General features: G+C 43.8%; 1 protein-coding gene across 1 annotated transcript in view; it reads right to left on the bottom strand.

Annotated features, from left to right (window-relative positions):
• Positions 1–18,498, bottom strand: part of LOC146075574 (transmembrane channel-like protein 2-A) — a gene marked incomplete at its 5' end in the record, with an annotated part of 49,235 nt that overhangs the window by 24,645 nt on the left and 6,092 nt on the right. Inside the window, 7 exons of the mRNA XM_083184934.1 lie at positions 1,357–1,545; positions 5,003–5,147; positions 5,505–5,647; positions 10,123–10,221; positions 13,389–13,495; positions 14,025–14,106; positions 16,613–16,703. Coding sequence (XP_083041060.1) covers positions 1,357–1,545; positions 5,003–5,147; positions 5,505–5,647; positions 10,123–10,221; positions 13,389–13,495; positions 14,025–14,106; positions 16,613–16,703 — 856 coding nt within the window. The remainder of the gene's footprint in view (positions 1–1,356; positions 1,546–5,002; positions 5,148–5,504; positions 5,648–10,122; positions 10,222–13,388; positions 13,496–14,024; positions 14,107–16,612; positions 16,704–18,498) is intronic.

Below are 18,498 nucleotides of genomic sequence, written 5' to 3'. Positions count from 1 at the left end.
ATATCTTTATATTGAAACTCACAATTGCCCCACACTACTGTAGGTGCACAATCTCTGTGTGATTATGGCCTGCAATGTAGGCGATTAAGCATCTGAGTTCACAAAAAGTACAGTGACACGCCCACAACACACCTACAGCACACTTTGGAGATGTACACCTTTGTATGCTTGAATAGCCACTTCCTAGTCAACTCCATGGTATACATATTGCATTTCCACTACATTTCTGAGACCTTGCATCCTAATCAGTACTGAATCTCTGTACACGCACACCATGGGACATGTGCTCTGTGAATTTTAAACTTATAAAATGCATTCAAAATAGTTTCACTATTTTATCCCTGAGAGAGACTTTTATCAATAGCCAGGTTTGCATGGTTTACGAGACATCGGCCGAAGACAGGGTTGGTGGCTGATGTCATGTGACGTCAGCTGCCCACCCTCAGCACCCAGCATCCCATGGGAACACCAAGGGGCGGATTGGTAGAGAGATCCAGCCTGGATGGGGTGCAGAGCTAGTGACCCATGGAGGGGGGGGTGATAGCGCTACTGACCCAGGGGCGAGGTGGTACCACTGCTTACCCTGCTTCGGTGCTGTGCTAGCCGGCACCATATGCTGAAGATGTCGTAGGTGACGTGATGACCTCATCCATGAGCAACCGGCGGGCAGCCGCGGCCATTGTCAAACTGGTCAAAGCCGTGGCCAGCCAGCATTTTCAAGGGGACGCCAATGAAACAATAGGCATTCCCATGGATGACACCCTTCCCGCCAGCCACATGCCCCCGGCCTGCACCGCTCCTTGTAAAATGCTCAGCAACTATACAAGTCGCTGAGCCCATTCGCCCAGGGACCCTGCACATGCGCATAAACCGTTATGCGCATGTTCAGTAGAAAAACATCAGTCCCCCATGCGAACGCGCAGGGGGAACCGTATGAACCAGAATCAGGCCCATAGTCTCTACTATTGAAAACATCGTACTTTGAGCTATCTATTGGAGGATCTGACCATGATTTGTCTTTTCTCTGAATAGGTTTTGTACATCAGATGTCAGTGGCAGGTTTCCTGGATGGGATTTAAGTGACAGTCTTTAAAATGTAACCTTGATTGCCTCTGCTGATATTGTTGCCTGTTATGCCTTTTTAATTAACACGTAAGCCATTGATTTGCTTTTGACCAGTGGTGGATTTTACATAGGAGCTGCAGCCCCCTGGGCAACCATAGGCAGCCCCCACCCCAATCCCCTAACCCTGCAGAGAAGTATAATAATCTTTATGTTCTTGATCTGGTCAGTGGTTCATACAGTACAAATACTCTCATTGTTCACTGTCCAAACCTGTCATCAAATCAATCATACCTCGTTATTCTGATACCAGCTTGGGTTATCCAGCTTTTTGAATTCTTGTGATCGCTTTACAACAAAATAAATGAGATAACCACTTCCTCCAAGAACAACGGTGATCATTAAATTAGCCAGTACAATCAGAAACCGCCGCAAATGAACATTTTCTTCCTTTGTGTTTTCCTGTTCTTCCACAATAGATTCCTGTGGGTAAAGCAAAACAATATATTTTTTTTATTGTCAGACTTGTGGTAACAATGAATTAGAAATGACATCATGTGAGCTCTTATGTGTATTGTTTGAAGAAAAACTATCTCCGACAATTACTATAAAGCAAATACATTTACTCCTCTGGGCATATTTATTTAACTGTATTTGTGTGACATCCCCCCAAAATTGTTGTTTTTGAGGGTTACCCATAAATTTTAAGGAAAACATGGATGTATGTACGATCGCAACATGTCATAGATGTCTGCTATGATTCCCCTGTGTCTATTATAAAATCAGCGCCCGATTGCAGTAGCCATTTCTAATGGTATACCTTCTGCAAAATTTACCCAGAGAGGTATTTGTAGGATTCCCCCATGCATTCTCCACAGACCATGCATATACGGTCTCGTACCCACGTCATGAACCTGCCTTAGTGATCATTTTGCTTTACACATCGCATGGATGGGCTCCTTGTCCCTAGATGTATTATGTCATGCATTAAAATCTGTATAAGTTGTTTTACATATAACCCGCACAAACAGTTGTCTTTGTTTATAAGCCGCTCCATGGCCACTGTAATATGCTGTGATATTTACTGGTGGGTCTGGATAATTTGCACAGTGTACATTTGGTTCATGTCTTCTTTACATACTCATGATGGGACTCTGAATACTAGAAGTGGGCCTCTGCGTGCTTTTAGCTCTTCGCCCCAATGGGCAACTTGGCAGAAGCTTTTTTCTTAATGCCTGTAAACACCTTCATTTAATGTTGTTAATTTAGGCATACATAATTTTGACATCCTCATTAAAAAATCAGATTGTGATAAATAGGTCCCTTTAACTTGTAGAACAATCCAGGGTACTTGTTTCCTAGAACGGCGCCCACGATTTTGATCTTAGGCATCGCAAGGAAAAAAATCGCGTCGGTCGCATCGCATGCGGCCAAAAAATCGCATGCGATGCGACCGACGTGATTACCGCGATTTTACATAGGGAACAATGTTAAATGGCCCAATTGACCCGATTTTTACATAGGGAACAATGTTAAATGGCCCACAGACCCCAAATACCCACCCTGAAGTGTGAAATGGCCCCCCCAATTGTTAACGCCACCCCGCGATCAACGTCAACCCAAAGCGTGGCGAGCGCAGCGAGCACAGCGAGCCCGCGAGGGGCGGCGGTACGCGTCCTCCGACCTTTTCATACCCCCACTATCCATGTCGGCGTGAATGTTAAATGGCCCAATTGACCCGATTTCACATAGGGAACAATGTTAAATGGCCCACAGACCCCAAATAGCCACCCTGAAGTGGGAAATGGCCCCCCCAATTGTTAACTCCACCACACGATCAACGTCAACCCGAAGCTTGGCGAGCGCCGGCAGTACGCGTCCTCCGACCTTTTCATACCCCCACTATCCACGTCGGCGTGGAGTTGAGAATAGAAAGTGTGGCTTGCGCAGCGAGCCACCGAGCCCGAAGCGTGGCGAGCGCAGCGAGACCCGCGCGGGGCCGCGGATACCTTGACAGCTATACGCGTCCCCTCGCAGGCTTCACAGGTATCCGCATCCCCTCGCCGCGCTCGCTGTGCTTCGGGCTCGGTGGCTCGCTGCGCTCGCCACACTTTCTATTCTCAACTCCATGCCGACGTGGATAGTGGGGGTATGAAAAGGTCGGAGGACGCGTACTGCCGGCGCTCGCCAAGCTTCGGGTTGACGTTGATCGTGTGGTGGAGTTAACAATTGGGGGGGCCATTTCCCACTTCAGGGTGGCTATTTGGGGTCTGTGGGCCATTTAACATTGTTCCCTATGTGAAATCGGGTCAATTGGGCCATTAAACATTGTTCCCTATGTAAAATCGGTAATTATAATGGCATGCGATGTACATGCGATGCCCGCGATGGGCGCCGTTCTAGGAAACAAGTACCCAATCCAGAAATAATTGCCAGCCTTGTTGTTGATATTAGTATTATAAGTACCTATACTACTCTACATTAAGGGGTATCCAATTACCTGTGGTTAACTGAGGACTCTTACTGCTTTGCAATGTAGGCCAGTCTTTGTATACTTTGAACATGCATGAATCAGGGGCGATCTTAACATATATGCACATTGGGTATCTGCCCAGAGCCCCACAATTCTAGGGGCTTTTGAGCAGGTGTGGGCTGGGCTGTCTCTGGAGGTAAAGAAGATGTGCAGCCTGGCATAATTCTCTAACCTACCCCCCCCCCCCCCCCCCCCCCCCTAGTCTAAAGCCAGACAGTGAAGTGCTGTCAGCATGCTGATTGGCCGAGTTATCCACCACTCAGTTCTGACAGTCATTCACTGTATTAAAGCATGAGATAAGACCGTTCAGGAATATGGGCAGGATAATGTATTTGTTTTAGGGCATCACTGTGTTGCTCAAAGATGGAGGGGTCCCACTGTAATGCTTGGCCTATGACCTCTAAAGCTGTTAAGGCTGCTCTGGCTTGAACCATCTTTTCTGGATCATGCGTTCACACTGCACTTGAAGCCCGGATGTTGGCTTCTGATTGCACTTTTATTAAAAAATGAAAGAATAGAATGAAATAAATAAACATAGAAAAGAAAGATAAATTATAAAATAAATAATAAAATATAAAAATGTGGAGAATTGTTTTATTTTTGTAACACATGGGTTTGCGTGGCTTTGTTGCCTTGGGGTGGCACAACATAACATTCATATTGCACTATTTATTTTCTACTTATACTTTGTAGCATTTTTTTTTACTTATGTAACACCTTTTAACCCCTGGCTTTTACTTCTTTCTTATCAACTCACTAATGCTTTATTTTCTCAAAAGTGTGCTGCCCTGGGGTGACTGGCTTTCGCCATATTTTTTGAGGTCATGAGCTGCAGATTCAAGCGTAGTATTAGGGACCCACCTGAGAGACAAAGTCACCTAGGTTCTGGTTGGTGGGCTAATATTTCTTGGCCGATAAATATACCCAAAAACCTTGATTATTGCTCAATATGAGATAGCAGAGCTTATTGTTAATGTAAAGTAGGCATCAGCACTGTATTTATTTTTATTGTAGAACTACAACTCCCAGTACGATAGCACCTCTTGATATATGTGTAAGTAGGGTGTGCATGCCAAGATTCCTTTCCCCGATAGTTATTGGAGGGACAACAACTGCTTTGCATGAGGAACAAAGAGATTACATTAGCCAGGCCAGGGACTTTTATGGTTTTTGCACTTTTTTATATTGAAATGTACTTTCTTAAACTAAATATAAGTAAACCAGTTTATTTCCTTGAGTGTTAAGCACCAATGTGTTTTGTGTTTGGTAAAATTCCATGTTACTTGTCAAACATATTTTATCACTACAGTAACTTGAATCTGTGTTGTAACATCCCATAATGCTGCACTGTCTTCTTACCTGAAGCAAATTCAACGAACTGAACTCATAATAAAATCAAACTATTACCTTAAAGCTGGTTGTAATTGATGCAAACTTATTGTCTGCTGTTTCAGGGTTGCCAATAAGATAATCCCAACTCGTAAACATTTTCCAGCTGAATGTAAAGTTATCATCTCCATCAGCAGTGCTCTCATTTATATTCTTTGCCATTCTGCTCATGAATAGTAAAACAACAATGTATTAAAATCCACATAAAAATAATGATTTTTTTTTTAGCAAATATTTAATGTTTTGAATAATATATGGAAGTATATATAGAATGTTCTGTTACTGACAATATATTCCATCGCTGCTACAAAACCTTCTCCCTCTCTCCCTCCCTCTTCATGCATATTCTAATCTCACGTAAAATGATATCAAAAGTGGCTACAGTTAAGATGCTAAGTTAGTAATTATAGTAATAATAATAATAATAATAATAATAGTAAAAACATCATATTTATGACAGAGCATCAAATTTAAACTTAATCAAACACATTGAAATGATTGTAGAAGAAGCAGTACTTACGTCCTTATCACAACTATTAAACTATATCCAAAGACACCAACACCACATAAAAAATAACTCAACGGCAGTCTGAACTGAAGTGGTCCAATTGTCCTTTCATTATTGTAGTACCCGTAGAAAAGTGGTGAGTATTTTAAGGCCCCCTGCAAAACATATTATTTTTTTTGCTGCACCATAAAACAAGACTAACCAAGGACACTTATATGCAGGCATATGTGCATACATCCCAACATGACCCATTCCAGGAGGGACAAAATTCTCTGTTCACGGACTTCCCTCTTCTTTTATGATTACCATCACCTGTTTTGAACAGGTTAATTGATAGGAAAGGTATTTCAACACAGGTGATGGTAATCCTAAATCATACTTGCCTACATTTGAAAACTAGTTTCAGGGAGATTATAGTTGGTAGTAGAATTTTGCACAGCGCCTAATTGAGGGGGCATGTCATGCTCCACCCAAAAGGCGTGTCTAGTTCCATATATGGAGATATTTTGAAAAGAGATTGTGAACGTGGCACATAGAATCCTGGTTGTGTACTGCTACATCTGATAGGAATCTTTTAAAATTACTTATATCCAAATGTAGCAGTTAGTAAGAGTTACTATATTTGGTAAAGTGCGGGGAAATGTTGCTGATGATTCAATGTAAATGTATCTATCTCTCATTCCTTTTTTCCCAAAAAATGTAACAGTGTAATGTGGGCTAGGTGAAATGAGGGAGATTGCTAGACTAATGAGGAAAAGAGGGAGATTGCTGGTATTTCAGGGAATCTCCTGCAGAATGCAGGAGGGTAGGATGCTATGTCCTAAATGAAGAGGGAATTCCAGGAATAAAGCATTATGTCCCTCCTGGTGTGTATTGCAGCCAATGCAATTGTTTGTACTCAATAAGTCTAAACTAAAGTTAAATTATTTGCTGTGTTCTTTCTTTTTATATTTTCTTTCTCATTATATACATTTATATAGTGTGTTTGTTTAGTTTATACATACTGTTAAACACAGACCATTTAGTACAACTCCTTCCATGGTTTATGAAATGGTCTGTTCCACATCTTTGCACTAAAATTGTTATTGCCAGTGCCTGTGCTGAATTAATGAAAAATATCTTATCATCAATTCATTCAGCAAAATAATCTGAAATAGTAACATGTAACATTTAGGTAAACAAATATACCTTGGGCTCTTTTGTGTAGTTGCAAGTGATTATTATACACAATTAAATTATATTTTAACAGGAATTTATTTCTAGCGTAAGTGAATAAATGGAAAAACATGAACAGGATTTCAAATCATCGGTGGATTAAATAATTAAAAATATATATGTACAATTAATTTAGGTAAATAAAGAATTTATGCAGTACCAGATAAGAAGAATAGGAAGAAAAGTATACAATTCAAGTACACGATTAAAAATTGGGTTGTGAATCCGAGTAAATTCATAAAAAGAGGCGACCGGCTGGTTAATTTAAAGAGGGATAAATACAATTTAAAATAAAAAGTTGATCACTTTGGTAATGAGATCTAACAGCTGTCATATATGTGTTGCGGTGTCCCGCAATGATGTCCTTGTAGTGAGGCAGTGCGGTTAAGGTTAAGATGTTAATCCGGTATGTACAGACATAGATTGAGGGCTGTATCGAGTGGTGGGGTTGTATCTGGACCTGCTTATCTGCCTGTTTTAGCAGCCGCCGCTTGTCTCTGGAATTACCGTTTAGACACAGCCAGCATCTTGCTGCTGCAGGCTGGACATGCGGTGTCTGGGACCCCGACTGGACCGCCATTTGTCCCTCTCACCTCCGTCTGCGGTCCAGTCAGGGTCCCAGCCCCCGCACATCCAGGCCGCTAACAGCCTGCAGCAGCAAGACGAAATTTAAATTGGGCACCCCTCCTCCACCCAAACCAAAGTTTACAATATGCAACACAACAGTGGGTGACTGGGCGAGGCAGAGGGTGACAGATAGAGGCAGGGGGAGGCAGAGTGTGAGAGGGATAAATAGTAGGTGTCAGGAAGAGGGTGAGGGGCACCAGTGGGCCCCAGTGCACTGCACCTGCTACATCAATGGTAGGTCTGCTTCTATGTAGATAAAATAATCAGTCAGATCATCTACCACAAGAGCAATACAACAAAATGCATAAAGAGAGAGAGTGGCATCAGGGTGTGGAGTCTACTTCCATATCCTGTACCCAGAGTGTACCTACATAGACAGTGGTGATCATGCAGACAGGTCCAATGCAGGGACAGAAGACATAGGTGGAGAACTACTCATCAACTAAGCCTACGGGGCTCCAACATGTGGGACAACAAGGTGCCGGAAAGTTCAGAGGGTGAGTGCAGCAGTGGTCATGCCCACTTGGCGGTAGAGCAATTGAGCCTACCATTCCCAGCAGGGGAGATCAACATAACCTTAGCAGTCAGGTGATCCTCAGTCAGGCATTCCAAGCAGTAGGGCAGTTGCAGCAATTAGAATAGGGGGCCAGGGCAGGCTGTGCAAGATTAGGACATCAGAGGGCAGGAGTGGAGCAGCCACCCCTTTATAGGTAACTGTGTGAGGAGCTTTGACTTCAACCAGCGTTACTGAGCAAAGTAGTTTCACACTGCACACAGAAGTGCACAAAGGAAATGCATAATACAGCTACAGTATTCTGACTCTTCACTTGACTCCCTGAGAGAGGAGAGCCTGGGGATGTTTGCAGTGAGTCCTGTGATTACACTACCTCCGTATAAAGCAATTATCACAGGGCACGCTGCAGCGTGGTTTTTTTTTTGTAAATATTGCTAGATCGCATTTCTCATTAAATGTATGGAAAGTGGATGTGGATACTAAGCAGTTTTTTCCAAACACTGCTCCAAGAGCCCTTAATACATAAGTGAAATTAAAATAATGTGAAGTGTGTAAAAGCGTGCAAATGCACCTTTTTCATATTATTTTAGTAAAAATAATGTTATAGTCTGACTCAATTAGCAGCAATGTCGTTTTGTGCACATACTGCATATTCCTGTTATGTTTCTACAGTATTTGTCGACAAATTGGAATACCTCCTAAGCAGTGTACTAAAAAAAAAAGTTTAATCATTTGCAAAAATATCTTAAGATTAAACAGTTTTTTTTTTTTAGTACACTGCTTAGGAGGTATTTCCAATTTGGCACCAAATATTGTTTGAGTCTGTTTAAGTTTGTTCAGGCAAGAGTTTTCCAAACTCCACCATTGCGCTCCAGGATTAAGTACAGCATATCCAAACTTGAGTAAAGATGCCTTAATTAATACCCAAGGCAATTTTATTTACCCATCTTGATACAAGCACAGATAATATTAAAACTTGGCCTGTCATTTTGGCAAACTGGTGTAAGCTTGAATGGCATGATATTTATGAAATTTTGCCATAAAATGTTTTAACTACCCCGAACAGTTGTGGAGACAGATATGTCTTTAAATAAAAGGTACTCTTTACCTAGAAGGGCGCCCACGATTTTGATCTTGGGCATCGTAAGGAAAAAAAATCTCGTCGGTCGCATCGCATGCGACCAAAAAATCGCATGCGATGCGACCGACACGATTACCGCGATTTCCCATAGGGAACAATGTTAAATGTCCCGATTGACCCGATTTTCCATAGGGAACAATGTTAAATGGCCCACAGAGGCCAAATAGGCACCCTGAAGTGTGAAATGGCCCCCCCAATTGTTGACTCCACCCCACGATCAACGTCAACACAAAGCGTGGCGAGCGCAGCGAGCCCGCGAGGGGCGGCGGTACGCGTCCTACGACCTTTTCATACCCCCACTATCCACGTCGGCGTGGAGTTGAGAATAGAAAGTGCCCGAAGCAAAGCGAGCGCAGCGAGCCCCGTGAGGGCACGCGAACACCTTCACAGGTATACGCGTCCCCTCGCGGGCTTCACAGGTGTCCGCGTCCCCTCGCGGGGCACGCTGCGCTCGCCACGCTTCGGGCTCGGTGGCTCGCTGCGCTCGCCACACTTTCTGTTCTCAACTCCACGCCGACGTGGATAGTGGGGGTATGAAAAGGTCGTAGGATGCGTACCGCTGCCCCTCGCGGGCTCTCTGCGCTCGCCACGCTTCGGGTTGACGTTGATCGTGGGGTGGCGTTAACAATTGGGGGGTGGCTATTTGGCCTCTGTGGGCCTTTTAACATTGTTCCCTATGGAAAATCGGGTCAATTGGGACATTTAACATTGTTCCCTATGGGAAATCGCGGTAATCGCGTCGGTCGCATCACATGCGATTTTTTGGTACATGCGATGCCCGCGATGCCCGCGATGGGCGTTCTTCTAGGTAAAGAGTACCAAATAAAAACATGTACATACAACTTTTAGGAGTCAGTCATATATTATGTGAAGGGTGTGATGTGCCGTTGCGACAGAGTTTTAACACTCGCACACTACACAGGCTAAAATCAGCCCAACTTCACACAAATGTGTTCAGAGCCCTATGTGCAAATCTCATCCATCCTAAAGTGTGGTCAATGCCGCTATGACTCGCATGGACAATAGGATGGACCCCTTAGCCTGAAGTGGTAAATGTTCATGTACATTGTTATTTAGGGATGTACATCCTATGTCAAGCTAAAGTATAAGAGAAACAAGTGTTTGTTTTTTACCCCAAACTCACTGAGCACACCATAATTCATTGATGTATCCTGCTCATCTCTTGGTATCGTCTTTCTTGGAATGCTCCCATATGGTAGTCCCATTAAAAGCTGTAAATGTAAACAATAAATAAACTGTTTGCACTACTTCTTTGGCTACTCCAAGATAACCCACTACAACAAATATCATAACCTTCATGTCAAACAAATTAAAGAAGAGTAGTTAAAATAAAATTAGGCAATGTTACAGACAGTATATAACTTGAATGCAAATATTTATCTGTACATACAAGCTTATATATACAAGACTTGATGGGATCTAGCACTACAGATGCCCCCCCCCCCCCTCCCCCGACTGTGCCACTTTCCAGCTGTTAGGGCACCGTCCTCTCAGTACTAAGCTTAATCGATTAAAGACACCTTTTCACTAGTCCTTATGTTTTTTGTTTGTGCGATCAGGTCTAATGAGTAATTTTTTCATGTATACCATGTGGATGGCCAGGTGTATACCATTCACCTGGGGAAGATATGGCACCAGAATGTATTTTGGAAAGAAGGCAAGTTGATGTCAGCAGTGTAATGCCTGGGGAATGTTATACTAGGTAGCCACGAGTCCTGGAATTCATGTGGATGTAATACTGACATGTGCAAGCTATTTAAACATTGTTGAAGACCAAGTACACCATTTCATGGCACCGGTATTCCCTGATGGCAGGAACCTCTTACATGAGTATAATGAGGCCTACCACAGTGCAACAATGATTGTAAGCTTGCAGCAGGGCCCTCCTACCTCCAAGTCTGTATGTTGTTACCCAGTTTGTTTTATCACTGTCTACTATTGTAAAGCGCAACGGAATCTGCTGCGCTATATAAGAACCTGTAAATAAATAAATAAATAAATAAATAAACAATGGTTTGTAGAACATGACAAAGAGTTCAAAGTGTTGACTTGGCCACCAAAGCTTGAGTATCTATGAGATGTGCTGGAAATACAGGTCTGAACCATGCAGGTCCTACAGGACTAACATAACCTGCTGCCAATGTGTTGTTAACAGATAACACATTCATAAGTCTTGTGGAGTCAGGCTACTTACGTCAGTTGGAAAGTGAATCGTGTCATCCTAGCCTCACCACCCAGTGTAAATACAGTAGCTACAAATTGTGGATTTTAAATTATATTTAATTAACATTTGTTATCACCTAGTCCTAATCAATCCAGGATTTTGACTGTCGGAATATTCTGTGGGAAATATTGCACATATTGAATACCACCCATAAACTCTAGGTTTAACCCTAGCAATGTTTAACCATATAAATGGGTATAGCTTTTATTAAATTTTAAATCTTATATCGTTTATCATGAAAGGTTCGAAAGATTTTCAATTTACCATTGACAAAGTATCACAACACACTGAACTGCAGGAATCTTTATAACTTATATGTTGAAGCTAACTGCAAGAGCACTTAATTTAAAAAATCTATTTTACATAAGTTAGGAGCAGTATGCAATGATATTACTGACAGTCAAAATACAGACACTGAAATATAGACCACCATTGGCCGAAATTCAAAATACCAACACGTTCAAAATGCTGACATGCATTATGCTGACATGGTCAAAATGTCGATATGTCAAAAAGTCGACATGAGTTTTACTTGTAGAGTGCAGTGCGCCATGTGAGGAGACACCGTACACTTATATACTGTGTTTCTGTCTAGATATAACTTTTTGACCATGTCAGTATAATGTATGCATGCATTTGTAGTATATGTACATTTCTAGAACTAAGTTAATACAATCAATACAATAAGGTACAAAAATCTCTGTTCCTGGAATTCCTTGTCAATGATAGTTGCAGAGGAGGGCCTGCAGCTCAGTGTAATATTCAAATAGGGGAGCTACACCAATTTATATGGGGGAGTACAATTAGTCCCGCAATATTTCTGGTTGAAAAGAAATGGGCTTTTACCGCAGTTCTTGCCTGATTTAGTTTTTTTAGGCAAACCAATTTTTTTTGTGTGCCTGAAAATAAATAACGGTACTTGTGTATCAGCACGGTGCCCACGATTTCCATCTTATGGCATCTTATACAATTTAAAATTGTATACCATTGTATATGGCATACAATGAGATGAGATGAGATACGATTTTAAATTGTATAAGCACACTAATGGGTGCTTTCAATGTTAATTGGCCCCCCTATAAGATTTTTAATTGTATAAGCACCCTAATGGGTGCTTATAATGTTAAATGCACCCCACGCCACCCCCACTATCAACGCCAACCCGAAGCGTGGCGAGCGCAGCGAGCGTCGGCGGTACGCATCCTCCGACCTTTTCATACCCCCACTATCCATGTCGGTGTGGAGTTGATTTTATATAGTGTGGCGAGCGCAGCGAGCCACCGAGCCCAAAGCATGGCGAGCGTAGCATGCCCTGTGAGCGGCCGCGCTTTACTTTAAATGTATTAAGCGTCCCCACGCGGGGCTCGCTGCGCTCGCCACGCTTCGGGCTCGGTGGCTCGCTGCGCTCGCCATGCTATATAAAATCAACTTCACGCCGACATGGATAGTGGGGGTATGAAAAGGTCGGAGGACGCCGCCCCTTGTGGGCTCGCTGCGCTCGCCACACTTCGGGTTGGCGTTGATAGTGGGGGTGGCGTGGGGGTGCATTTAACATTGTAAGCACCCACTAGAGTGCTTATACAATTAAAAATCTTATATGGGGGCCAATTAACATTTAAAGCAACCATTAGTGTGCTTATACAATTTAAAATCGTATCTCATCTCATCTCATTGTATGCCATATACAATGGTATACAATTTTAAATTGTATAAGATCGGGTCCCATCTCATCTCATTGCATACCATATTAAGCCTTATGGTATGCAATGCGATGGGCGCCGTGATAATACACAAGTACCTAAATAACTTTAAGGCAAAAAAAACATAGGCTCTGGTTTGTGGGACTGTGTTTTTGTGCAAAATAAAAATGGCACTTATCAGGGATTTTATCTTGTGGCCTTGGCAGATAAAGAAGTAAACAATCACTGATAAGGACTGGCAGCGGGTTGCCTTCAGGACTAATTGGATTGTCCCCAGGGATCAATTATCCTGCAATAAATTACATTGAGCAATTGAATTCTCCCCATGTGTATATTGTCCAGAAAACAGACGTTATGTTACAATCTATACATTTAAAACCTTTCTTATTCTCATTTACTTGTACTATTTGTATGGAGATGTATTGTCTATTTTGCTATTAAGCTAATTATTTACCTCAGGAATAATAATCAATCCAAGAACCATGCTTAGGAGGATTATGTTAAGACCATACATCCACCTAAGGAAAATAAAGTATGATGCCACAGATGATCCAAAGTGACCTTGAACAAAAATAATTATTAGTTACAGTCTAAATGCTGCATAATGAAATGTTTATATAAAGATAAAAAATCCCATACAGTAGGAGTATTTGTATTTAAAATAAATACAATTTTATATTTTAAAAATAATTTCCTATCAATGCTATTTGCAGTTATAAAAAAAATGAAGCTTTAGGGCAATCCCCTCTAGGGTGTCACATGTGGTGATGCTGTCAATCACTACTATCTACTATCACTCTACTGCTGAATATGATTGGGAATTGAAAAGTATGCAGAGCGCAGCAGCAGTGGAGTGATAACATAATATTCTTTCTGGTGTATATGACTTTAAATAAATATCTTGTACAAACAATTCTGCTTTGGCCTGGATTAAAGTTGAAATGTACCTAAATACTGATTGTAATTTCGATTAAAACAATTATGGTTTTGTGTAAATCAAAAAAGTATTTAAAATATTAAAAAGGAAGAATGAAAAGAAAAAATATTTACTACTACTACTACTACTACTGCTACTGCTACTGCTACTTACTTTCAATTTCCTTTATTTTCATTTCCCATGGTATACAAGAAGTTTTGAAATTTTCAAAATCTCTTTTAAACTTCATCCATTTCTGTAAATTAAATCCATATATTATGTTGTCTTTTATGTATATATGTATTCATCAGAAATCCCAAACAAATAAAGCAGAAGTCACAGCGATGTATCAGTGCTGTGTGCTGAGCAATCTGTCACCGGAGAACACTAGCCCTGCCCAGCGATATTACTATTATTGGATATTCATTGCTGGAAAAATTATGAAATGTGGGGCCGTGCACAGGGCCGGTGCTAGGCACCGGAGCGCCCCAGGCAGGGAGGGGGGCGGGTGCCCCGGTGCTCAAACACTTACCCACTCCAGGGGGGCCACGCTGCCAGGTCCAGCGATGCGGCGGATGGCGCTGTTACCTTCGCGGAGGCTTGCTGTGCAGGGAGGGGAGAGGAGAGGAGGGGTCCAGCGCTGTGACGTTCCGGGGGGGGGGGGGGTCTTGCCGTGCGATGCGGCGCTGCCTGCCGCAACTCTGCCCAGGGACGGGAGGAGAGGGGGGGTGTCCGGCGGCGCTGTGACTTTCCAGGGGGGAGCTTGGCGGGTGATGCGGCGTGGACAAGCTCCAAACTGCCGCCCTACAGCGGCCGGCGCCCTAGGCAAATGCCTAAGGCTGCCTAGTGGTGGCACCGGCCCTGGCCGTGCATCACTATTGCTATGACCTCTACACAGAGCGATGTGGGGGCATTTTATAAGCAACCTAATTAGATCCCTTACAAAATGCCCCCAAATCACCCCATGTGTAGGCCCCATTACTAATACCCCTTTTCCACTAGCAAAAATAACCCAGGTGCACCGATGCAGGTTTTTTGCTAGTGGATAAAATCCCAGGTCGACTGACCCGGGACTCTAACAATGGAGTTGGACCCGGGACGCCTCTGGTCCAGGGGCAGTGGTAACCTAAGTCAATGCGACCCATTCACTGCTACGCAGACGCCACCACTGAGAGATGCTCTCATCTCTCAGCACCGCCCCGCCTCCAGATGACATCACTCGTCTGGCTTTATGCTGGGTTGGGGCACCAGTGTGAATGCGTTTGCAAGCCGGGTAGCACCCGGGTACAAAATCCCGGGTGCAACCCGGCTTGCTAATGGAAAAGGGGTATAAGGTGTTAAAAGTAGCTTGTCAATGTTTTGCAACACAAACAATCTTATCTTATATTGATTTCTCAGAGTAGAAACAGAATCTAGCAATAGCATTTCTTGCTGGGACAAAGTAGCTCATAATCCATGAATACTGGGGTGCTGTTATCACTGCAATCATATCATTTTCATACAGTTTATTAATGTTTATTTAATGGTACATAATTTTACATAGCGATTTACAGAAAATGTTTAGTGATTCACATCACTGGAATATTTATAAAAGGTGCAGGTGGCATGGTGCACATGGGGGGGGGGCACACCGAACACCACACAACCATTTTTATAATACTTACCCTTCGGAGTCCCACATTAGCAGCAGAAGCATTGCAGAACCCACAGGAATAATAGCACAGCATTCATGACACTGGTATGTGCTGGGGTATCCTAGTGACCCTAATGCCCAGGGACAGAACTATACCATTTTCTGTTACAACTGGGACCACCTTGATGGCTAAGGGATCCATGATGCCCTAATGAAACATAGTTAGTGGGTGCTGGCTGGAAGGAATTCTCAAGGTACTAACAACTTCTTTAAATTTTACTGTTTATAACTTTAGTGTACACAACACCGGCGCTTTAAGAAAGGAGGGGTCCTATGTGCAGACTCTGATTGGGTCCACTCCTCTCCGGCAGTGCAGTAGACTTTGGAATTTTGCCAGAGTGTACTGTGCGCATGTGCAGGTCTCCAGGAACATGGAACTCTCCAGAACACTGCATTCCAGCTGACATCTCTATTGTGCATGCATGAATCACTGAAATATGGCCACAAAGGCCACTTGTATGCTGCGCAGCCAGCACCGTACTGACGGAGAGGTGAGTGTTTTAACAGGGGTGTATGGTGTGTGGTGTGTTGGCTCCCCTGGACCCAGCTGCCAGTACACAACCACATTGTCACAGACAATAATGGAAAATTAAGTACAGTAATTGTCCTTCCATACAAATAAATTTTACTCTCTATAATGCAAACAAATGCAATTTATACACAGATTAAGGGGGATATTCAATGTGAGGGTCATGGCGGTTGAGCTTGCCGTGACCCAGTTCCATTTTCGGTCAGCTCGATCGAGAACATGAAGGTGGGATTCAATATCCCGCCTGCAGCAGGACGAGAAGGTGGTGTGGCCGCGAGTTGTGGCCAGGAAGAGGCGAGCTGCAGCCGGAAACTCGTCACTTCCCGGCTGTTCTCGGCAGAACGAGCCCGACAGCTTGTGCTTTCGGGCTCGTTCTGTCGAGATACCCTGCTCAATGCTTGCTGTTGGGGAAGACAGCATTGAATAGGGCCCGGCGGGCATCTCCCCGACTTGAGATGCTCGCCGGTGATTGAATACCCCCCTTAATGTCTAGAATAATATGCAGATGAATAAAATTGTTAGAATTGTATGTGACCATACCTTAGCCATCATAATTTTATATGCATAGAGTTTTCTCCCTTTTCCACGTCCCAGTGCACCTTCAAATTCTTCAACAAAATCTTGGGCTTCCCTGATAAAAAAGAGTAAATAAAATGAGTTAAAGGGACCACACAGGTGGCGATGTTGCAGAGCGATCTGAGCAATGCTACAGCAGATCGCTGAGATCGTTTAGCAAGATCGCTCAGCACACAGCACTGCACAGTTACATGTCAGTGATGTGAGCTGAGTGATCTGTGAAGACCAGGGTTCTCTGGTGAGAACACTGGCGATTTGACTAGATTTATCATGCATGCATTGCCCAGATATAGGCCCTTATTCTGGTTTGTGCGGTAATATCCGCGTGCGTTCGTACCGCCGATGTTTTGTGTCTGCGCATGTGCAGAGGCGTCTCTGCGCATGTGCGAGCGGGGCGTACGGCCAAATCCCGCATGAAATGTGAACACTCCGAACAGGGGGTGGAGAGGGGCGTGAAGGGCTATTTGGGCTCATTACCATATGCGTACGCCCCGCGTTTCATGGGCGTTCCCATGCAAACGCTGGGCGTACGTATGGTAATGCGGCCGTGACGCACGTGTAGGGGGCGGACATATGACATCGCCGGATGTCAGCTGCCCGCCCAGATCCCTGCTTTTGCACGGAAAAATGTCCGTGTGGTCTGAGGTTGCGGGAGCTGGTGGACCATTCGGTCCTGCAGTCGATGGTCTGCGACCATCGAATGATGGGGGAGGTTCCCTAAGATGGAGGAGGCGTATTCCATGAAAAATACACGTGCGGTCCGTTCGGACAGCTTCTTACCGTGTACGGACAGAGTTGGCGATCCCTATGGAAGGCGGAGTTTCGCACGCACGGTCCTGTCCGCATATTCGGATCCGGCCGCACCGATCAGAATAAGGGCCTCAGCATGAGGCCACACGTTGCTATCGCTATGGTCCCTACACATGTAGGGTCATTTTCTAAGCGATCAAATTAAATCAGATCGCTTAGAAAATGACACAAAGTCGCAACGTGTATGATCCCATTAGACTCAGCATTTTATTTGCATATTTAGTTTTTTAACTTACAGTATGTTGACATAAAAAAGACATAACAACATATAAATACAATCAGGGGCGGATTGGGAATTAAAACCAGCCCGGGAAATGTCTTGAAGCAGCCCTAAAAGGGGGGGGATGTAACTGCGCGCTCCGATTTTTTTTGGGGGCGTGGCCTATCAATATGGGGGTGTGGCCTATTTCAACGAGGCTACGCCCAATTTTTGCCTCTGTGGGGGCATGGCTAGTGTCTCTCTGAGCTGCTGGCTTTGTCCCCAGCCCCTCAGGCTGCAGAATAGGCGCATGCGTACAGGGTCTATTCTGCAGCCTGTGGGGCTGGGGAGATAGAGACATGGGGAGGGTGACAGCGGGTCTCCCAACTGTCCCCCCCCCTGCGCCGAGGGACACTGAGTATGGGCCACCTCCCTTGAACACATTATGCACCATAACAAGAGGGCCCTTTTTTTCTATCGAAAAACCTGTACACCTTATGCCACACAGTATGAGCCAATATTCACATTATGACACATGGAATGATCCAAAATTCACAAAGTGCCACACAGCCGGGGGAAGGGGGGGGGGCTTTTGTGCATGCCCATTTGCAGCAGCTTCTCTTCCCATGTGTGTTTTTGGAGTCCAGGAGACTGCCCCTGCACATTGCTGCCTGCTCGACACTACCACAAGACAATAGTCAGGACTAATCCAGTTAAATAGAAATATGTTTTGGAATAATGTCTAATGGGCATTACTGTGCTTTGTGTATAAGGACATTACTAATGTATTGAGGTGTGAGGCTTAATGTGTGAGGGTCATTACTGTGTGGCCTTATGTGTA

Source organism: Crinia signifera, chromosome 1, assembly GCF_055691185.1.
Source record: "Crinia signifera chromosome 1, ASM5569118v1, whole genome shotgun sequence".
Lineage (NCBI taxonomy): Eukaryota > Metazoa > Chordata > Amphibia > Anura > Myobatrachidae > Crinia > Crinia signifera.
This window is presented reverse-complemented; position numbering and strand designations above follow the sequence as displayed.